The 24,598-nt window shown below is 38.3% G+C and overlaps 1 protein-coding gene across 3 annotated transcripts in view; it reads left to right on the forward strand.

Annotated features, from left to right (window-relative positions):
• pcsk5 (proprotein convertase subtilisin/kexin type 5) overlaps positions 1-24,598 on the forward strand; it is a 246,229-nt gene that overhangs the window by 132,063 nt on the left and 89,568 nt on the right. For all 3 annotated transcript variants that reach the window (XM_031890895.1, XM_031890900.1, XM_031890898.1), the window contains exons 11-16: positions 2,046-2,163; positions 5,410-5,598; positions 18,221-18,357; positions 20,634-20,777; positions 21,103-21,205; positions 22,469-22,662. In XM_031890895.1, coding sequence (XP_031746755.1) covers positions 2,046-2,163; positions 5,410-5,598; positions 18,221-18,357; positions 20,634-20,777; positions 21,103-21,205; positions 22,469-22,662 — 885 coding nt within the window. The remainder of the gene's footprint in view (positions 1-2,045; positions 2,164-5,409; positions 5,599-18,220; positions 18,358-20,633; positions 20,778-21,102; positions 21,206-22,468; positions 22,663-24,598) is intronic.

Below are 24,598 nucleotides of genomic sequence, written 5' to 3' on the forward strand. Positions count from 1 at the left end.
ATCGATCCACCTGGTGCGAACCCTCCACTGGTACCTGCAAAGTAAGGAGAAAATATGGGTGGAAACCGAACAAGCATTGTACAAAATTCCACTAAGCAACCTACTATGGGCCCAACCCTCAAATATGCCTAAGGAAACGTTATCACACCCCGCTATAGCGGCAACACTAGAAATATGGAACAAATACAGACAACAACTTATTACAACAACACCCTTCCCCAGATTCCAAACTCTGATAGCAAACCCAGAATTCCCCCCCAGCTTAGACATCAGAGCCTTTGCAAGGTGGGGAACTTATAAGGAAAGAGAAACCAGGATAACTGATTTTTATAAAAAAGGGAAAATCATAAATCTGGCAGGCATTCAAAAAATTTGGGGACCCCACCCCAGAGACGCATGGTGCTACAATCAACTACATCACTACCTAAACAAATTTAAAGGAATACCACCAAGTAACCAAACAACTACATGGGAAACCTTGATAGAAACCCAGAAATTACCTAAAAGACCGTTATCTTATACATACCAACTTTTGTTGATAAACTATAATACCCCCCAGCAGGGCTATTTTGACGCTTGGGAAAAAGAACTAAACATAAACATCCCCCCAAAACATAGAGAAAAAATACTAACAAATATCCACAAATCTTCCAGAGCATCCAGAATACGGGAAATGCTCTTCAAAATAACCACCAGATGGTACTATGTGCCCGAGAAGCTAAATAAGCTTTTCCCAAATGCCAGCGACAAATGCTGGAGATGCGACTCTGAGGTGGGGTCCTTCAAGCATATATGGTTCACATGTACAGCTTTGACACAGTTCTGGAGTAAAGTGTGTGAAATAACCAGCAATACCACCAATAGCATTATACACCCCTCCAACCTCCCCCTGCTTCTATTATACTATGATGGTAACAGCAATGTAATTGTAAAGGATAAACTGACACTCCACTTATTGCATGCAGCAAAAGCAATAATCCCCAAAAAGTGGAAATCAATAAACCCCCCCACAGTAAAGGAATGGATCACCCTAGTAGAAGAAACTAGGAAACTAGAAGAAATCACAGCCCTGATACATAATAAGATCCAACAGTATCATAGTACCTGGAACCCCTGGTTAAATTTGTTAAAGTGAGAAAACACTATTGCAATAGGACAAACTCCTAGGAATAAGAACCTAAATACCAGCAGGTGACCTAAGATGTATTGAATATGCACTGTATTTTATTATCTCTGTATAACAAAACTCGCTGTTAACCCTGTCAAAACACAATGGACAATGAATACTGTAACATTTGCTGAACCCTCCCCCCCCCCCTTTTTCTCTTCTGTAACCCCCCCCCCTCTTTGAATGAAAAACCAATAAAAGAAAGATTTTGAAAAAAAAAAAAAAAAAAGGTTTAATTTCTGGTGTCAGTGTCAGTATCTCTTTAATGGTGCTCTACGTGGTATAATCTTGCACCCCTTAGTGATTCCACAATGCTGCCTTCCCATAAGGCAGTTTTTTGGGAAAAAAAACCTTAATCTTATATAAATATAAATTAAATCTTATATAAAAATAACAGAAAATTGAAAAATATATTTTCAAGTCTCAAGTGCAAATATATGCAAATTCAAGTATATTATGGAGTAAGTATACCAGGGACACTTACAAAAAAATTAAACATATTAGCACATTAAATGATCCAACATTTTAGCTCTTATGAGAATACTTTGATAAGGACAAATCACATAAAGGTTCCACAGAAATGTTGGATGACATAATGCCGTTAATGAATGTAGTATTTTCTTTTTTTATAGAAGTGAAATGCTGGCTTTGGCTTTTTGATATGTTCTATGTTTTGTTTTGGCTTTGTACTTTAATTTCATTTGTCAAGGACTATGGCCTTTCTTTGGTTTTCAATACAAACAATGGAAGCATTAATGTCTTGAATAAATGACACATTTTATTAAACATTCTCATCATTTTTTTCAATCCATTTACCTGCTAAAATAATATATTAGAGCTCACATTTTAAAGGCAGAATTTTCTCTGTCTCTGACAGTGAGCCATCTGTATGGATTTGGTTTGATGGACGCAGAAGCCATGGTGATAGAAGCAGAGAAATGGACAACAGTCCCTGCACAGCACATATGCGTGGAGAACACAGACAGACAGATCAAGTAATGTTTTAAATGTCTGCAAGATTAAATCTATTTAGTGATATAACCATTCTGTTTCTAATAATCACAAGAAAGCAAACTCAAAACTATTGCTGATGTTCCTAGTGTAAAAAAACACAAATCAGTGTGTTAATAAACAACATATTTGCATGTTGCAATGTTGATGGTGCAGAGTAAAACAATTTTCATGACCTTTAAAACATTGGAACAAAGAAAATATTAAGTAGTAAACAGCTACCCTAGAAGATGCCAGGAATAGAAGTGATCTGCAAAAATGTACTTAATGTGTAATTTGGCCAGGGGTATATATACAGAGTGGAGAGCACACCAAAAAAGTTCTTTGCAATACCTGGGTGCCAGATCAAAAGTAATAGGATAGTAATAGACAGTGTCGGCACTCCCTGACGAAGGTTCCAGTAGGGAACTGAAACGTAGGACAAATAAATCTCACCTTTTGCATTCATCTTTGATTTGTTATCCTTGGAAACGATTGTGGAAATCCTGAGAGTGACAACACTGTCTATTGCTATATAATATAATTTTTTTTATACTATATATATATATATATATATATACATATACATATTTTTTTTTTTTTTATCCAAACGTATACAAATTACTACGGCGCCCTTCTAATTAGAGCGGCTACTGGGAGTTGCAGTTCAGCCTCACAGTGATTCCAGCGCCCTTTCTTCCTTTCTTTGCACATTTATTGCATTTTATTTATTTCACTGGGATTTCCCACTCCTTTTACACAGGGTGATTCACTTCTCTTGCACTTTCTACTCATTTTTTATGGTGTCCTTTGTGTTTGTTTTATTCAAATTGTGTATAAAGCGCCAACATATTCCACAGCGCTGTACAATAAGTTGAGAAAGGCTGCTTGTGCGGCCGAAACGTCAGTCCTTGATCCAATTAAAAAAAATGTTTTTGTTTTTTGCATCTAAGACCTGTGTGTGCGGCATATTCTTTCTAGTTTTGTATGCTCACTTTATACTGCACCCAGGCAAATTATTACTTCATTATATGTGAGTGCCTGCTTTGACCTGTTCCTATATATATATATATATATATATATATATATATATACATACATACAGTGGCTTGCAAAAGTATTCGGCCCCCTTGAACTTTTCCACATTTTGTCACATTACAGCCACAAACATGAATCAATTTTATTGGAATTCCACGTGAAAGACCAGTACAAAGTGGTGTACACGTGAGAAGTGGAACGAAAATCATACATGATTCCAAACATTTTTTACAAATAAATAACTGCAAAGTGGGGTGTGCGTAATTATTCAGCCCCCTTTGGTCTGAGTGCAGTCAGTTGCCCATAGACATTGCCTGATGAGTGCTAATGACTAAATAGAGTGCACCTGTGTGTAATCTAATGTCAGTGCAAATACAACTGCTCTGTGATGGCCTCAGAGGTTGTCTAAGAGAATATTGGGAGCAACAACACCATGAAGTCCAAAGAACATACCAGGATACATACAGGGATAAAGTTATTGAGAAATTTAAAGCAGGCTTAGGCTACAAAAAGATTTCCAAAGCCTTGAACATCCCACGGAGCACTGTTCAAGCGATCATTCAGAAATGGAAGGAGTATGGTACAACTGTAAACCTACCAAGACAAGGCCGTCCACCTAAACTCACAGGCCGAACAAGGAGAGCGCTGATCAGAAATGCAGCCAAGAGGCCCATGGTGACTCTGGACGAGAGATCTACAGCTCAGGTGGGGGAATCTGTCCATAGGACAACTATTAGTCGTGCACTGCACAAAGTTGGCCTTTATGGAAGAGTGGCAAGAAGAAAGCCATTGTTAACAGAAAACCATAAGAATTCCTGTTTGCAGTTTACCACAAGCCATGTGGGGGACACAGCAAATATGTGGAAGAAGGTGCTCTGGTCAGATGAGACCAAAATGGAACTTTTTGGCCAAAATGCAAAACGCTATGTGTGGCGGAAAACTAACACTGCACATCACTCTGAACACACCATCCCCACTGTCAAATATGGTGGTGGCAGCATCATGCTCTGGGGGTGCTTCTCTTCAGCAGGGACAGGGAAGCTGGTCAGAGTTGATGGGAAGATGGATGGAGCCAAATACAGGGCAATCTTGGAAGAAAACGTCTTGGAGTCTGCAAAAGACTTGAGACTGGGGCGGAGGTTCACCTTCCAGCAGGACAACGACCCTAAACATAAAGCCAGGGCAACAATGGAATGGTTTAAAGGAAAACATATCCATGTGTTAGAATGGCCCAGTCAAAGTCCAGCTCTAAATCCAATGGAGAATCTGTGGCAAGATCTGAAAACTGCTGTTCACAAACGCTGTCCATCTAATCTGAGCTGGAGCTGTTTTGCAAAGAAGAATGGGCAAGGATTTCAGTCTCTAGATGTGCAAAGCTGGTAGAGACATACCCTAAAAGACTGGCAGCTGTAATTGCAGCAAAAGGTGGTTCTACAAAGTATTGACTCGGGGCTGAATAATTACGCACACCCCACTTTGCAGTTATTTATTTGTAAAAAATGTTTGGAATCATGTATGATTTTCGTTCCACTTCTCACGTGTACACCACTTTGTATTGGTCTTTCACGTGGAATTCCAATAAAATTGATTCATGTTTGTGGCTGTAATGTGACAAAATGTGGAAAAGTTCAAGGGGGCCGAATACTTTTGCAAGCCACTGTATATATATATATATTGTTCCAAAAATCAGCACTCACCAAACAAAAAACGCCAATGGCCGGGTGCTAACCATAAAATTGTATATAGTCTCGTAGAAAGCACTCCAGGGACATATAAAAATCAAAAAAAATGTATTTAGACACAAATGTCTACGCGTTTCGATCCATACGGGATCGTCATCAGGACAATGTCCTGATGACGATCCCGTATGGATCGAAACGCGTAGACATTTGTGTCTAAATAAAATTTTTTTGATTTTTATATGTCCCTGGAGTGCTTTCTACGAGACTATATATATATATATATATATATACTGTATATACTCTCATATTTATGTGTTTTATATTGAGAATTTGTTATTGTACATTTATACAGTATATTAGGAATTGGTCCCAAAGGGCTGTGGTTTCCTTGGGCTTTTACATTTCTAATTCATAAGAAGTACCATTTATAGACTAATTCTTTGTTAAGCTTTAGTTTATGTTAAAGAGAAATCTTGTTCTGTAATCAAGTAGTTGGTTAAATATTGCTCTTAAATATGTGATTTTCTTTAGGACCATACGGCCAGATAATGTTGTCCGTTCAGTATATAAAGCAACTGGCTGTGCTGATAACACCAATCACCACGTGGTTTATTTGGAGCATGTAGTTGTACGTGTCAGTATTACACATCCACGGCGAGGGGACCTTGCAATTTATCTGACGTCTCCATCAGGCACAAGGTCACAGTTGCTGGCTAACCGGTGAGTACCTCCCATGTGTTATCACAGCAAAAACTGAATTATGAAATAAGCCTCATGTCAAATGTTTTCTGCTTCCCCGGGACTGAGATGCGTTCCTAAACGCAGCTGACTGGGGAAACAAAAATGGGAATGGAATGTAGCCTTTTTACATGCGTTTCTGACTCACCCAGATGCAGAATTGTAAAATTGATGCTGTGGCCATGTTGTACCCATTGCACATTTACCGTGTTTGCATAGGCACTGCAGTTACTGTCCTTTTACAGTACATCATTATTAAAGAACAAATTACTCTACATGCCTGTGCTTATTTTAAAGTGCATGTTTGCCTATCGTAACATTGGGACATTGTATACGGTAAAACATTCTTAAACCTGCATTTAAGTACAGGTTCTTCTTTTCAGGTAAAAGCAGTCTGTATCTAGTGTATGTGTCAGAACAATGGCACATTACTTACAGCAGATGCACTTCCTATCCAATCTGTTTCCATCGATTCACAGCTGGGATTTGTACAAAGTGTCATTCAGGTTTTGATGTTTAGCAGAAAATTTTAACTAGGCATTTTCAATGTCCTACACTCTACATTGAGGTTTCATTTAAATCTCTATCCTACACATTCCTATACTCTTTGAATTTAACCTCGTAGAGGGACTGTGTAACTGCAAATAAAATGCTATTTTTAGGGCTTCTTCATCATGTGATTTCTGTTTTAAAGACTGTGGATTTTCTTTCCATCTAGTCAGAAACCCAGCTATTCTATACTCAATAATACACTGAAACAAACATGCACTGTTTAAACCAACACATAACAAAAGCCATAGCTATTTTCAATTAAATCAATAAAAAGAACAATGTATGTACAACAAAACTCTCTTCAGTGAATGTGTGTATTGCATGTATTTTGCACTTTGCTGCCTCTGCTTTTGCAATGTCCCTAATGGTTCTGAGTCTAAAAAGCCTGCATATTATGCTTTAGTGGTGTTATTTTGTTGTGGCTCATTTACCTTCACAAGTTCAGTGAGTAGAGTGCAATTTCAAGAGTAATTGTCATGTTTTTTTCCCCACGATGCAGCCAGAATTCCAGCATCCTGGCTGTTGACTTTGATGCAGTTGTGCTGCATTCAGCATCTAATATTTTTGAAGCCTGTCTAGCATTGCTTCTGGTGTTCAGCATGGAAGTGACTTGTGTGCTTCATTCTTTTGGCACAACTGTGCTGCTCCAGTTGATCCAGGCTAATATGGGAACTCTAGAGCTACCGCCTGGTCTTGAGGTGGGGGAAGCTCAAGGGTTCCTCTACGCCAATAGGCAATTCAAAATTGAATGCAGAAAGGACACAGTGGCGCCAAGCACAATTATGCAGAAGCGTGAAGAGCACATTTTGATACAAGTACCAAGTGCAAGTTGCCCACTGCACCTTAGTTCATAAATCAGCCTTTATATATGGTAGTTTGGTTAAAATTCCAAAGTCTTTTTGCTTAAAACATTGTTCTGTGTTAGTTGCTATAATAAAGGCACTTTAATACTGGTTGTAGTGATGCCCATTACATTACATTGTGTTCCTTAGAGAAGGTTTGCCAAAAGAATAGACCAGGGATGTGCACCCTATTATATGCAGTCTATGCATTGTGGGTTAAAGTCGTGAATAGGTGTGTTCCAGCTTACCCATCAATGTAATTCTAAATTATCTGATATGTATATAGCACCAACACATTTATGCAGCAGAGATTATACATCATTCATATGAGTCCTTCCCCAGTGGAGTTTGCAGTCTAAGGTCCCTCTCATATACACACACAGTAGTGCTAATTTTATCAATGAACCTGTCTGTATATTTTTGGAGTAAGGAAATTGTAGTACCCAGAGGAAACCTGCACACACACATGGTCCTTGCAGATAGTGCCCAAGCCATGATTAAACTCAGGACCCTAGTGCTGCACAGAAAAAGCACCTCTAATCTACCATGCTGCCTTCTGTATAAGAGTTGTGTTTTGCCTCTAGTTACTAATGTACATTTAAGTTACTAAATGTAATGTCATTTCTGGTTACAACCAAGTCTTGTTACCGTGTAATCTGCCAATATTCAATTTAATCTGGTTTTACTGCCATTTCTATTTATGCTTTAAGAAGTGTTTCTTCATGACAAATTAGCAGCGGTACTTTTTGTGCATGTGTAGCATCTGGGAAAAGTTACAGTCCTTTTAGTTTCTGCTTATGGCCCAAAACTGATAAGTAAGTCACAGTGTATCAGTACTTATAGTTATGTGCAGAATAACAAGCTGTTGCAGTGCTGTCAGCTTGATAAGAAAATAATTTGGATGTTCACAGTTCACCTTTGGAAGGGATTGGTATGCAAGAAAGTTAGGAAGAAATATGTATTTATCTTATTTGCAGCCCTGCTCAATAGGAAAAATAATTACTTAATTCTCAAGAGAATTCTGTAAGGGAAGTAATTAAATTAAATTCCACTAATTCCATATGATTTTACTGAGTTTAAAGCGAGCGTGCATTCTGTCCACCTGACAAGGTTCAAATATAAGATTATTCATAGATTAAAATGCCTGTAAGTCCACAGTTGCTTAATATATGCGTGTGTATTTTAAGCAACAATGGTTTTACAGGAATTTTAACCTATAAATGAGTTTACCATAAATATATTCTTACAAAAAGCTGATATTTTAATAATCATTATGTAGTAATATAGTTCGTTTTCATTGCATTGCAGTATAAAAAATAGGTTAAATATTCTGTATGAATAAAGATTTTCTTGTATGCAACGCACTCTTGGGTAGTTGATGGTGCGGTTGATGCACTCCAGGACAATCCAGACCATAACCAGAGGTAGGACTTAAGCTGGCCTCACACGTGGCAATTTTCGATCTTTCGTGCGATCATCGGTTGCACGAAAGATCGTTCCAACCCTCCACTAACATTCAAGGCTGAATCGTCAGATATTGAGTTAGAAACAACAGGATTTCTACCTCCTTCTGTCGATTCAGCCCTGAAGGCAGAATATGCTCAGGTGCCTTCAATTGTGCCCAATCAAAATCTTTTAACTCGCCCGATCGGTGAGTCGACCGATATCTGCAGCCGTCTGCAATATCGGTCCCCTCACCGAGTTGCCATACACGCACCGAATATCGTACAAACGAAGTTTCATACAATATTATCTGTGCGTGTATGGCCAGCTTTAGATCTAGGAAGCTAGGGAGGGAGACGGCAAGAGGTGGCCAGGCTCCTGCTGTTTTAGATGGCAAATATACTTGGATTATCCCTACTATAACCATTTAAATCTACTCCAACTCTGTGTAACTCCAACCTTATCTGTGTAAAACATTAATGTTCAGAGTGTCCACCTTTCATATTTAAGATGCTATTTAAGGAGTAGAGAAAACTAGAAAATATAAAGAAAGAACAAATGTAAATTCCAACATAACATAGTTGAGTATCATCCAAGTTTTCAAAAATCTTCCGCAACCTATTGAGACTGTTTTTTTTTTCCATTAAAAGAATGCTTTTTGTATTATAAAATGTTAACATGACTGTAAAATAATAACACTTTTGCAAGGGTATCTTATACATTGATGCATAACCATAATATGGTTGACACCAGTCAATAATTCGTAGTAGTGATGCTCAGTGGCTTAGGTATTGATAACATGCTTCTATATTTATAGACGTTCAAATCCAGTGTAAGCCTTTTATTATTTATACATACAAAATCTAACTGCCATGTCTTTAATGGAAATCCATAATATTTTATACTTGATACAAGAGGTGGTGCTGGCTGTCCATCCTTTAGACAGGAATGAACCATCAACTTGTTTTATAATAATCTGGTGATGTCCATCCAAGTGTTTCATAATCCTGGGCAGCTAGCTCAAACTCAAAATTAGTTAACAATATGTAGGGATTAAAACCATAGTATGCCCTAATTCCTTTGGATACCTACATCAAAATGTGAGTTTAGAGCTTAATACATAAAAACTCACCACTATCTATTCATTTCTATGGGATTTTTGGAAGTGTATTTATCAAATAAATACGCTTCCAAAAATTTACCTATCTGCCCCTTAGTCTAGCAAATGAACTAGCATGCCTCCTTACTCTTGTTTTTTAATCTAGGTTTATATTGTATTATTTTTATATTTGGGTAAATTATATTTACTTTAAATCTCTTAAATCTGTAGATCTCATTTACAAAACATGGGGTAAGGTACAAAATGTTGAAATAGACCCAGATCACATTAAACCCTGCCCCCATGGTTTGTAGCTCATTGCATACCCAGAATGGAGTGCAAAGAGCTACCAATCCATACAGCGCTTCCTGTGTATGGCAACAATGCATACCTCCATAAATGCCCCTAGCTTTTATTTAACCATGCAAGCTAGGGAGCACAATTTGGTATAAAGCACAGGGGGACCCTGTACCTAGTGGCTGTCTATTGCAGCCATTACTTATTGGGCTGCCTAGTGGCTACAGTGCTGCTCTCTGTACAGTGACACTCAGCATCTAGCTTCAAACTTCCCATAAAAACTGATAAGCAGTTTCAGCTTCTCAAAGTAAAATAAAACAAGAGCATCCAAGAACTACAGGTGATTAACAAAATAAAGCTTTAATATCAGTTTAAATCACCTGTCTTATTAGCCCGTATATGTTAGCGCTTGCATCGTGAGAGACTCAGAAAAAGCACAGAGAAATCCGCAGGAGGAATTTCAGTCAAAATGAATATGCCTATTATGTGACTTCAAGTCTCTGTGATTAGTATTCTTTGAGGTTTGATGTAGTTACCTGTGGGCTTCAGATCTAAATTAAGTTCTTTTGATTTGTTTGTAACATAGCCTGATAAAACCGTAGGACATATATCAGTTTTAGGCCAAGTGCTTGCCTGGGGATTTTGTTGCATGCTCATCCATTCTGTTATTATCATCACTATTTATGTTTATTTCCTGCCAACATAATTTGTAGTGTTGGGCGATGAGGCAACATCTTGCAAATTCAGTAACACAAATAATAATTTCATGCAAGAAAAGAAAGGAAACAAAGCCCTAGCTAAAAAGCAATAGGTATCTACAGAAGAATCTCTGTGCTTATTCAATGTGTATTCAATCAGCAAATCACACAAAAAAAAGAGACACCCTTCTCCCTTGTAAGGAGAACACATCACTTATTAGCATCATAGAACAATTGTAAACCAATCAATGTGCTTACAGACTTAAACAATAACATGACACAAATCTGACATGGCCTATTAATAGCAGTGGAAGAAGATGGTTGATATATTCATTTTGAAGACTGAAATTTTAAAGCAGTTGGGGATTTATGTCTTAAAGGATGAGTGTGCACATGTATAATTAGGAATTTACTTCAATATAATATAATATAATTAGGAATGTACTTCAGTTTTCAATTGTCACTGAATAACCTACATATAATATTAAAAAACAACTAATTGTAAGAAAAATATGGAAAAAATATTGTCTTTCCCTGTTATCTATAAATTTATGTACAAAGGATGAACAAATTTTAGCATTTCTCTTAGATGGTCATTATGCAAAATCCCATCATAAATCATTTTCACTGACTGACTCACTGGTTGAACTTGACGGACTCTGATGGTCTTTTTTCAACCCAGTGTAACATTTTGGCAAACTTGCATCAATTTTGGACCATAGGTTATATAGATTTTTACTATCTCACAACCAGTACGTTTTTGGTAAAAAAAAAACCAATTACTTTGGTAAGGGGAAAAACATGTATTTTTGGAAACTATTCATTGCAAAAGAAAAAAGTGAAAAATAGCTTTTACCTGAACTTTCCATAAATAGGAATAAAATCCAATTTATGGAAATAGGGAAAATTATTTGACACTATTATACTAGTGTTTACAGCTACCACTGGAAGTTCTTTTTGATGTAGACAATTTGCAGATGGCCTCTTTTTATTTATTTTTTGTGGCTTTTCATATATTTTGCTTTTGTGGCTCTAGCTTGAAATTTCGACAGGTATTTGAATCACATAATTAAAAAACTAATGTTAAACTACACCTTTAAATTATGCAGACTTTCTCAAAAGTAAAATCAGCCCTGCCATATTTTACAGTAAATAAGATGTATTTGTGTATTTATTGATATTCAGTATATATTAAAATCTATAACTATATGATTATATCTGTATTATTTACAGGATTTAGGCATTATAGACAAAAAAATGAAATTGTCTATTTTATCATCTGTTTAGAAATTCGGTGAAGGTTCAAACACCAATTTTATATGAGGGAAATTATATTTCTTTACATATATGCTGCACTTTGTTTTATTTGTGTCTTTAATATTACTGCACGAACAACTTTGTTGATGGACCAAAGTGTTTTTTTAATAATCCCCCAAGGAAAGAAAAAAAAAAAAAAAAAGCATTGCCTAAAAAAGCATTAAAAAAGGGGGAAATGATCTCTTTTTAATGTGTTTTTGCCTAAAGGAAAAGCCAACAATCTGTTAGCAGCTTTGAATATTAAATGACTGCAATGATTTTAAAATAGAATTTGCCTTGTTATTCTCCCTGCCATCCACTAAGCAAGGCTATATCGCAAACCAAGAACTCAAAGTTCTTTACTCTTTCAAGGTTTGGCCTAGTCCAGTAATTTAAATAAACTGTTTAAGATTTTCAGGATTTTACATTCTAACACCTCTATATTAGCTGCTTCAGCATACACTTAAATACAAAGGGGGAATGTAATACATTGCATTACTAATTACTACATATGGACACATTAACTGAAAATGATCCATTTCATAACAAACGCTATATATGGCCAAAAGTTTTCCAACACATTTTTAGCGATCTTAAATGGCACATCATCAGTCAGAACAATGAACTGCTCAGTTCCAACTTTTCTGAAGCACTGTAATCATTAGAACTTACTCTTATAAATTTACTGCCTGCTTAATGTTTGGTGAAGGGGGTATAATGGTCTGGGGCTTTTATCCATGATTTGGGCTAGGGCCCATAGTTCCACCAAAAGCAAACCCTTAAAGGGATACTGACAGCAGAAATTAAATCTTAACATTGTTTTGTATGAGCTTTATAATTTTGCCATTAAAGTATTTGCCAGGTACTTTTACATTACCTATCTGATCCTACATGTTCCTCCATGAGGGGGTGGCCATATTTGTGTAGCAGTAGTCTAAGCATTAGAAGCTATAAATCAAAAATAAATACATGGAAGCACAAAGCATAAATAATTTACAGTGTAGTTATGAGTAAAACATTTTTTGGGCTGAATTATCAAGCCACTGAACAAAATAAAGCAACAGTGCAAACTATTGGGAAAATAACCTCCTCCACCTATAGCAGCGTATGTGTGTCTTCCTTTCTCATCAAATATCTCATGAGCATAGGGAATATACCTGGTGCTGCAACATGAAACAGCCGTACATGAAACAAATAGAAATCCGGAAATAATGTAATAAAACTTTTATTATCAAGATAAAGAATGCCACAGAGTGGCTACTTAAAAACGTCCAAGGGTACACAGCATATAAGAAATAAATTAGAAACTATAACTGACAGGTTAAAAAGGGACAGTTAGTTGGCAAAACAGTGAGATTTAGGAACTTCAAGTAACAATTACTTACAAAAGCAGTCCTATAAGCAAAAACTGATCAAATTAAGTGTCTGTATCACACACACACACACACATTCCATGCTTTCTACAGTGTAGCATCAGATTGGGAAAGGTTTTTTCTTGTTTCAGCACAATAATGCCCCCATGCACACAGGGCCGGAACTAGGGGTAGGCAGAGTAGACGGCTGCCTAGGGCACAATCATTGGGGGGCGCACTTTAAAGGGGAAATAATTTTTTGGGTTTTTTTAGTAGTATTTTATTAGTTTACTTTGAGTTTAATAGAACCACCGCCCCCAACCCCCCTCTGGCATGATGTGTTTGTATTTCCTCTCGGGACCCAGCCAGGAGCGCTCCCCACCCTTCTATTTATTGGCACTTACCTCTGTGTTAAGGTTGGCGCTGTGCGCATGTGTAATAGGCAGTTGCGCGCACATACGCATGCACGCCATTCAAACTACGGCAGCCAGAGGCGCTGGGATGTGGCGGTGTGGGTGTGCTGTGCGGCGCGGGGAAAACCATTCGGAGGCCTGAGCAGGACCGCTGCCTGGGAGTTCTGAGTCTCTGACGTTTACAGGTAGGCTGCAATTACAGGAAGTGGGGGCAATTCTTGATTGCTGCTGCTGGCACAGGTACATATGATTGGGGTCAAATTGGGCGCAATATTCATTGGCTGCCTGCTAGCATATATACAGATTGGGGCAAATTGGGCAATGAGGGATTGGCTGCTGCTTGTACAGAAGGGGCAATATGTTGGGTGCTGCTGGCACAGGTACAGATGGGGCCATGATGGGCGCTGGCACAGGTACAGATTGGGGCAAATTGGGCAATATGAGGGATTGGCTGCTGGTACAGAAGGGGCAATATGTTGGGTGCTGCTGGCACAGGTACAGATGGGGCCATGATGGGCGCTGGCACAGGTACAGATTGGGGCAAATTGGGCAATATGAGGGATTGGCTGCTGGTACAGAAGGGGCAATATGTTGGGTGCTGCTGGCACAGGTACAGATGGGGCCATGATGGGTGCTGGCACAGGTACAGATTGGGGCAAATTGGGCAATATGAGGGATTGGCTGCTGCTGGTACAGAAGGGGCAATATGTTGGGTGCTGCAGGCACAAGTACAGATGGGGGCAATATGTTGGGTGCTGCACCACAGGTACAGATGGGGGATATGTTGGTTGCTGCTGGCACAAGTACAGATGGGGGCAATATGTTGGGTGCTGCGCCACAGGTACAGATGGGGGATATGTTGGGTGCTGCTGGCACAAGTACAGATGGGAGCAATGTGTTTGGTGCTGCTGGCACAAGTACAGATGGGGGCAAAATGTTGGGTGCTGCTGGCACAGGTACAGATGGGGGCAATATGAGGGATTGGCTGCTTCTGGCACAGGTACAGATGGGGGATATGTTGGGTGCTGCTGGCACAGGTACAGATAGGGGATATGTTGGGTGCTGGCACAGGTACAGATGGGGGCAATATGTTGGGTGCTGGCACAGGTACAGATGGGGGGCAGTATGAGGGATTGGCTGCTGCTGGCACAGGTACAGATGGGGGCAATATGTTGGGTGCTGGCACAGGTACAGATGGGGGGCAGTATGAGGGATTGGCTGCTGCTGGCACAGGTACAGATGGGGCCAATATGTTGGGTGCTGCTGGCACAGGTACAGATGGGGGGCAGTATGAGGGATTGGCTGCTGCTGGCACAGGTACAGATGGGGGCAATATGTTGGGTGCTGGCACAGGTAAAGATGGGGGGCAGTATGAGGGATTGGCTGCTGCTGGCACAACAAAATGTTGGGTGCTGTTGGCAGCAGAAAAAAATGCCAGATTTGCCAAGATTTAATAAGAAGCTTTTTGGGCATGCTGGAAGTGAAAGGGGTACCTCATCGCTAAAGAGGTTTCAGCTTAGACATATATTGCACTCTTTTTATAGGTGTTGTCTGAAAAGTGGGAAACGGTAATATGGGCGGTAGGGCGGTGGGGACGCTGATTGAAGCCCTTGCCCAGGGTGCCAAAATACCTTGGCCTGGCCCTGCATGCACAAAGGCAGGTCCCTACAGAGTTTAGTGAGATATGAGTGGATGAACTTTACTGGCCTGAATGGAATAAATGAATGTATCAGTGCACAACCGTATTAATACTCTTGTAGTTGAATTGATCAATTCCCATCAGTGTTTCAGTATCCATTGGAAAGCCTTCCCAGAAGGGCTAAGGCTATTATTGCAGCAAAAGGGAGGGCCAGTTGTTTTGGAAATGAAATGTATATTTGTATATGTATCTATTTAAAAAGATATTGCTGAGATAAGAGGTAGCCTAGGTCTGCTACCAAGAGTTGTGCTTCATAACTGAAATTACCTGCACTTTTCTAGTAATGAGGTTAGTTTTAACTAAACGACACAAACTATGTTTCAAGGTCCATTCCATCATCAGGTATACAAAAAATTGTGGTTTACAACTTTACAGAACCACCATCAATATATATCATAGTGGAAACCAGAAAACATGTATAAATAATTGTTGGACTTAGCAACTTAATATCCAAATGGCATCCCATGTAAAAAATACTGCAACAATATACATCTATCAAGTGTTTAATTTATAAGAAAAGTTAAACATTTTCTTGAAAAAATTAAAATAATAAAATTTACAACTTCTTTTTGTAATAAATGTCTAGTAAAATCACCTTTTTTTGCTGCCATGCCCCTATACCAACAACATTTACCCCAATGAATATGCTTTGTGACTGTGTTCGAAAAAGTGCCCATCTAGGGTGGTTTTATATTTTTTCTTGTCTCTTTCCTGACCTTATTACTTATCTGTGGTATAATGCCTTATACAGGTCCTTCTCAAAAAATTAGTATATTGTGATAAAGTTCATTCTGTAATGTACTGATAAACATTAGACTTTCATATATTTTAGATTCATTACACACAACTGAAGTAGTTCAAGCCTTTTATTGTTTTAATATTGATGATTATGGCATACAGCTCATGAAAACCCCAAATTCCTATCTCAAAAAATTAGCATATCATGAAAAGGTTCTCTAAACGAGCTATTAACCTAATCATCTGAATCAACTAATTAACTCTAAACACCTGCAAAAGATTCCTAAAGAGTTTTAAGAACTCCCAGCCTGGTTCATTACTCAAAACCGCAATCATGGGTAAGACTGCCGACCTGACTGCTGTCCAGAAGACCATCATTGACACCGTCAAGCAAGAGGGTAAGACACAGAAAGAAATTTCTGAATGAATAGGCTGTTCCCAGAGTGCTGTATCAAGGCACCTCAGTGGGAAGTTTGTGGGAAGGAAAAAGTGTGGCAGAAAACGCTGCACAACGAGAAGAGGTGACCGGGCCCTGAGGAAGATTGTGGAGAAGGACCGATTCCAGACCTTGGGGGACCTGCGGAAGCAGTGGACTGAGTCTGGAGTAGAAACATCCAGAGCCACCGTGTACAGGCGTGTGCAGGAAATGGTCTACAGGTGCCGCATTCCCCAGGGCAAGCCACTTTTGAACCAGAAACAGTGGCAGAAGCGCCTGACCTGGGCTACAGAGAAGCAGCACTGGACTGTTGCTCAGTGGTCCAAATTACTTTTTTCGGATGAAAGCAAATTTTGCATGTCATTCGGAAATCAAGGTGCCAGAGTCTGGAGGAAGACTGGGGAAAGGGAAATGCCAAAATGCCTGAAGTCCAGTGTCAAGTACCCACAGTCAGTGATGGTCTGGGGTGCCATGTCAGCTGCTGGTGTTGGTCCAGTGTGTTTTATCAAGGGCAGGGTCAATGCAGCTAGCTATCAGGAGATTTTGGAGCACTTCATGCTTCCTCTGCTGAAAAGCTTTATGGAGATGAAGATTTCATTTTTCAGCACGACCTGGCACCTGCTCACAGTGCCAAAACCACTGGTAAATGGTTTACTGCCCATGGTATTACTGTGCTCAATTGGCCTGCCAACTCTCCTGACCTGAACCCCATAGAGAATCTGTGGGATATTGTGAAGAGAAAGTTGAGAGACACAAGACCCAACACTCTGGATGAGCTTAAGGCCGCTATTGAAGCATCCTGGGCCTCCATAACACCTCAGCAGTGCCACAGGCTGATTGCCCCCATGCCATGCTGCATTGAAGCAGTCATTTCTGCAAAAGGATTCCCGACCAAGTATTGAGTGCATAACTGAACATAATTATTTGAAGGTTGATTTTTTTTGTATTAAAAACACTTTTCTTTTATTGGTCGGATGAAATATGCTAATTTTTTGAGATAGGAATTTTGGGTTTTCATGAGCTGTATGCCACAATCATCAATATTAAAACAATAAAAGGCTTGAACTACTTCTGTTGTGTGTAATGAATCTAAAATATATGAAAGTCTAATGTTTTTCAGTACATTACAGAAAATAATGAACTTTACCACAATATGCTAATTTTTTGAGGAGGACCTGTACAAATTCCATACTCCCACTCAACACCCAAACTCCACACCCTTTTATTGACACTGGATTCCTTGTCAAAGTATGTGCCCTGGGCCAGCGCTTTTGGTAATCTGCCAGTGCCTCACATATACACAGCACTGTTGTTTATGTTTGGGTGGTAGATGGCATAAACAATGCACTGTAAAATAACACTGGGCTATAATACAGATTGAAAATAAAATTACTGATTCATTTTGTCTAAGTTATCTTATTTATCTTATTATTTTTATATTTACTGGGGCTCCTACAATAACACCACTGACCTTTGGCATAATTTTCTTTGCACTAGTTTACTAAAAATTAGTTCGTTATTGATTCAGGGGAAAAATGGCAATTACAATCTGGATCTAGGTTTGATAGAAAGTCTTACAAGAAACAGGCCACATTTTAATTACAGAAATCAGAGTTGGGAGAAGAAAAAGTCTCCCTGCAGCAATATAAACAATAAAATAGTTTTCAGCTCATTTCAGATTGAATTCAGCAGTTTTTTTAATTTTGTAGTTTAAATGCTTTTCTTTTGGATATTTTCAGACTCTTTGACCATTCTATGGAAGGCTTTAAGAACTGGGAATTTATGACAACACATTGTTGGGGAGAAAGAGCCTCAGGAGACTGGACTCTGGAAATATATGATACTCCATCCCAGTTGAGAAACTTTAAAACACCAGGTATAACATTATGAAACTGATATAAAAAATTGTAAATGAGTTTTAGTTCAGGAATACTGACCTCATTGTCTGTGTGCTAGAATTAAAAACCTTTCCATAAGAAAATAATATGAGCTGCACCAATATATAATAATAATAAAAAATGTTACGTTTTGCTTGTGTTTCTAAAAATGGATGAATTGTTTTTAAATACGCTTGGCATAAGTAGCCAATATGCAATATACATTAACCTGAGAAATATGACCTGCTGCAAAAACCATACAGAACAGTAAAAAGGAAATCACTTGATTTTGCACTTTATCCCACATCAGTGGTCCTTGAGAGCAATTGTTGCAGGAGTAAAAGGCAGATAATTAAATTTAGTCTTCCTAATTATACCCTTGTGTAGTAAATTATTTATCTACAGACCTCAGACACAGAGCAACTTTAAGAGGGAGGGTGTTTATATACAGAGCATTTTATCTCTATTTAGCTTTGTTTTCCTAAAGGTGGCTATACACGGGCCGACTATAGCTGCCGATATCGGTCCCTTGGACCGATTCGGCAGCTAATCGGCCCGTGCATGGGGAGAGCAGAGCGGCCTGGCCGACCGATATCTGGCCTGAAATTGGCCAGATCTCGATCGGCCAGGTTAGAAAATCTGGTCGGATCGGGGACCGCATCGGCTCGTTGATGCGGTCCCCGATCCGACTGCCCCATTGCCGCCCACATAATCCGATCGTCTGGCCCCAGGGCCAAACGATCGGATTATTATTTTTTTTACCTAAATGGTCCCCGATATCGCCCACCCGTAGGTGGGGATATCGGGGGAAGATCCGCTGGCTTGGCGACATCGCCAAGCGAGCGGATCTGCTCGTGTATGGCCACCTTAAGGCCAATGCTTCACAAAGAGGAAACAGCTGATCCGCTCCTTCCTGTATCTGTTACAGGGTAGGCCTGTGTGCAGAATTACTGGTCAGATTTCTGTGTAAAAATGCAAAAATGTACATTTGTGTGGCAAGATTCACTCCGTGTCTCAAAGGAGCGGATGTGTCAGATCTGCTGTTTCCCCACTTCCATATAAATGCAGATGGCAGTACCCTAATTTCAGGCAATAATACATAGATCTTGCTAAACAACAGGTGTATATTGCCCCTTTAAAGGATCAGTAACACAAAAAATGCCAATGCATTGACATTTGTTATCCTAACCAGTACTTTATATCCCTCTAGAGCTAGAATGATTTTATTACCACAGTGTTGTTTTAAGAGTACCTGAAATCTTTGGTTTGGTGCTCTGCATCAATCCCCTTGCATTGTAGGTTTTTAATTTGATCTTTAGAGAACAACATTTATCACCTGAGCTTAAAAGCCTTTTAAATGGGAGTACAAATATTAATTTTTTTTGGTCCCATTTTTATATTGTTGTCTGGTCTGACACTTGTTCAGGGTTTTGCCCCCTCTCAGCAACAAAAGTCCTGCTGGATAAAATGTGCAGAAATAAATCTGAGCTTGCAGTCATTGGTTAAATAGGGAGTATCGCTTTAGACTATTCCCATTAAAGGAAAACTGTACCCCCAAACAATGTAGGTCTCTATAAGAATATATTGCATATACAAGCTCATATGTAAATCCATGCTTTATCTAAATAAGCCATATTAATAAAAATATACTTTTTTAGTAGTATGTGCTATTGCAGGTATGCCCAACCTTTTATACCCATGAGCCACATTCAAATGGAAAAAGAGTTAGGGAGCAACACAAGCATGGAAAAAGTTCCTGGGGGTAAAAATAAAAGCTATAATTGGCTATTTGGTAGCCCCTATGCGGACTGGCAGCCTATAGAAGGCTCTGTTTGACTTTACACTGGGTTTTTATGCAACCAAAACTTTTATTCGGGGGGTATAGATTTCCTTTAATTTCTAGTTTTGTCTTATGTGTCGAAACTAAAAGAATAATCCTACTGGTTAAGAATTCTTTTTTGTTGTTTATTGTGTTTACATTCTATGCACTCCATTAACAAAGGAACTGACTTTAAGAATTACACTTTTATAACAGAAAATGAATCAATATCCCCATCTCATCTGTAAAAATGTACTCATGTTAATGTGGTGTTATGTGTAATGTTAGTGGAATATAAAGTTTTAACTTGCCAACTTATACCCCACTCTTGTTAGATTAAAACTCCCAGCATCCCCAGACAGCCAACAAGATGCACATTCATCATACACCAAAAACCCACTTACTAGCAAATTCCTTTTCCTGTTGTTGACTTTAACTCTTTTTTGCTCTTTTAAGGAAAATTAAAAGAATGGTCTTTAGTTCTCTATGGTACATCGGTTCATCCATACTCCCCTAGAAATGATGTCCCCAAGGTGGAAAGAGTACGATCCAGTCCGATAGATGAGCCTTCTGAGGATTACAGCATGGATGACTATACAGGTTAAGGCATAAGATAAAATAATAGGCAATAACTAGGCATATATATATATATATATTTCAGCTAAGAGGAGCACTCGAGTGTAAGACAAATCCACTGCCTGGGTGCTAATAAAAATACATGGATAGAAGGAAAATCAAAAAGACTTTTTTTTAGGTTCCCAATGTTTTGGTCACATTACATGACCTTTCTCAAAGGAAGAACAAACAAACAGTGGTCTTTAAAATTGCTTGTTAATATTAACAATAACATATGTATAGGGGGAGGATAACACCTCCCAAAAAAATGGCTTACCCTAAAATAAAATGATTTAATCTTTACTAAAAGGTCCCTGTGATGTTGAATGCAGTAATGTAGGATGTGATGGGCCAGGTCCGGACCACTGTACCGACTGTCTTCACTTTTATTACAAGGCAAAAAACAACACACGGTAAGTAGTTGGTTTATGCTAACTTCCCTGTATTTTTTCCAAAGTAGTATGCCATTGGTAGACTTCTTAATCAGATTCTGATACTGTTTAAAGAAACGGAGTTTTAATTATCTTAAAAGAACATTCAGACCTAAACAATTTTGTACTGTTTGTGTAGAATTCCTACTGTGTCGTACAGTTTATTATTTTTTGTTTGAGCAAGATTGGCAGGGAATGTTAAATCAATACACTGTTGCTTGGAGAGAGATATGAGCTGATCTAATTGTGCTAAACATCATCTAAATAATACTGTCCTAAATGGAATACATCCAGCCAAATAACATAAGGCTTCATCAAGAAGAGTACAGTCACAACCAGCAGTCCATCCTGTTCCACTCCTACATGAAAAATTCAGATATACACTAGACCGAATTCTGTTCAGAACTAAAGCTTTTACTGCTAAACAAAAAAAAAGTACTGTAAGATATAATTTAGGCTGTAATGTAATAATGTAAGGTTGGAAAAAGGTAATAATAAGCTATTCAATGCATTATGTGTTCTGGTACTTTAATAGGAACGTCACAAATTATTTTCTTGAATGAGGCGTGATTACTGTTTTTTCTCGAGGGCAGTATATAACAGTATCTAAAAAGAATGAGCATAGGTGTTATGTCCACTGCTGTAAAGGGTTGTAAAAAATAGTTATCAATCCTAATATTATGAACTTTAAAAAAATATGGTGCGTTTAGCGTACAGCTTGCTTTTATCTACCATCAGATCCATCAAGACATATTTATGAGAAGTTCACCAGAGGTTGCCAGCAGGAATCTATACCGCAGTCTTTTAAAGGGGCTGTATACCCTTATTTTCAGCATTAATTCAATGATAAGCCTTGGGTTGAACATACTCTTTGCCTTGTTTCACGTGAGAAATATGTATGTTTTTGTTATTTTTTTGAACTGAGCAGGGCGAAACCAGAAAATAAAAGTTGCATTCTGCTTGTTCTTATGAGCACAAAACAAATTAACTGTCCACTGAGAATGGTTTCATCTTGGATAATGCAATGGCACATATTAGCAGAGAAATACTTTATAAAGGTGTTTTAGTATGGGCTTTTTTACTGATATATTTTTAGAAAGATCTACTTTGTTCCAATGTATAGTACTAATCATTTTATTGTCATCTTTTTATTGCTAATCATGTAGTAGTTTGTGGTCCCCTACTACACTCTTAAAGGTAAAAATAGACATTTCTTAATAAAGTGTACATTGTCATTTCTCACAGAATTTGTGTATCAGACTGTCCCGCTGGTCACTACCTCGCAGACAAAAAAAGATGCAAAAAATGTTTCCTGCACTGTGAATCGTGTGTGGGGAGTCGCAGTGACCAATGCACAGCATGCAAACCTGGCTATTATTTAAATGAAGAAAGCAACAGCTGCATAATTAACTGCCCAGAAGGCTTCTACCTGAACGAAAGTAAGCTCATTTATAATGCATTCTTCTTTCACGGATGACAAATATTTCCACATGCAAAAACTGGCCATTTAAGTTTCAGAATTTGTTGAATTTGAGTAGGACAGAACAAACCATAGACTTTCAATGTTGAAGCTTCATTTAATACAGGTATAGGATCCATTATCCAGAAACCCGTTATCCAGAAAGCTCTGAATTACAGAAATCCTTTATCCCATAGACTCTATTTTAATCAAATAATTCAGATTTTTAAAATTGATTTCCTTTTTCTCTGCAATAATAAAACAGTACCTTGTATTTGATCCCAATTAAGATATAATTTATCCGTATTGGATGCAATACAATTCTCTTGGGTTTAATTAATATCTACCGTATATACTCGAGTATAAGCCGATCCGAATATAAGCCGAGGTACCTAATTTTACCTAAGAAAACTGGAAAAACGTATTGATTCGAGTATAAGCCTAGGGTGGGAAATGCAGCAGCTACTGCTAAGTTTCAATAATCAAAATAAATACCAATAAAATTTCATTAATTGAGGCATCAGTGGGGTATATGATTTTAAATATATATTTCAAAGCAAAACAGTAAACTAGCTCTGTAAGTGGAGAAGAGGGTCAACAAAAACAATAGGCACTGGAGGGTCTGGTTGCGGGTGGCCTAATTTGTACACAAAGGACAGAGGGTGCAAGTCTGGGGGGACCCATTGCACCCAACTCGAGTATAAGCCGAGGGTGACTTTTTCAGCGCATTTTGGGTGCTTAAAAACTAGGCTTATACTCGAGTATGATTTTTCAGTAGACTTAAGGTATGGAGATCCAAATTATGGAAAAAAACCCTTATCCGGAATACCCTTGGCCCCGAGCATTATGGATAATGGGTCTTATACCTGTAATAGGAATACCACCATCTTTAGTTTGGGCACAGAGACAAATAGAGATAAATATCATTTGTAAGATTTTAGCTGTGTTCACATTAGTAGGAAAGGGAAAATAAGGAGTCCTCAGGTGTCCTTCAATTCTAGTGGCAGCCGCTGACTCTTGACTTCTTGCCTACTTGATTTTTAAGCATGGTTTAGTGCACAGATGTGTTTAATAGATATCATTACTCCAAACGTGTACTTAAGGTTTACACTAACTCTGGTAGCTGGTACAGTTAATAAATAAGTGAGTTCAAACACAACTGCAGTGTAATATCTATGACATTTACCCAAAGTTAAATATAGTATGTGTGGAGCATTGTTTTTTTGTTTAATCCTGCAAAGTGCCTCTAGTAATTACTTTCAAATGCTAGCAGCTATGTTACTTCTGTATGTATGACACTGGAGCTGTTCCCAATAGCTGGCCACAAGCTAACAGCCCACTTGATATCTGTAGCTGGAATTGAAGAATGACCATTTTGTACTGATGGCATAATGGTTTTACTTATAAATTTTATTTGATTTTCAACAAAAGGTTGTAGCAAAAAATTTCCCTCACACTAGCTATGGTGTTTGTCACTGCACAGTGCACATGACATCAAAGTTGCAAAGGCTATTGCGTCAGTGCCAGACTGAAATAACTGCAATTGTAGTCACTCTACAGATCGATTGATTGTAACAAAGCCAGTGTGCACTATCCTGTTATCATAAAACCGTTTTCTGCCCATCTCTAAACTATGAGGGAAACTATGATCAGGCAGTATAATCCTACATGAGGTGCTACCTTGCATTAATAGTAGATAACTCACCTGTAGAAAAACACAGTTTCTCAGAAACTAGTTTCAGCCTTTCACTTTTTTTAAATGAAAATAATGTCACTTAGTGAGATATTTATTTAAAGGGGACCTGTCACCCTAAGAAAAAACTCCAAATTCTTTTCTATCATGCTTGTCAAGCAAAATAAACCTTATTTACACTATACAGATAGTATAAATCTTGTTGCCTTCAGTCTTGGAACTA

This window comes from Xenopus tropicalis, chromosome 1 (assembly GCF_000004195.4).
Source record: "Xenopus tropicalis strain Nigerian chromosome 1, UCB_Xtro_10.0, whole genome shotgun sequence".
Classification (NCBI taxonomy): domain Eukaryota; kingdom Metazoa; phylum Chordata; class Amphibia; order Anura; family Pipidae; genus Xenopus; species Xenopus tropicalis.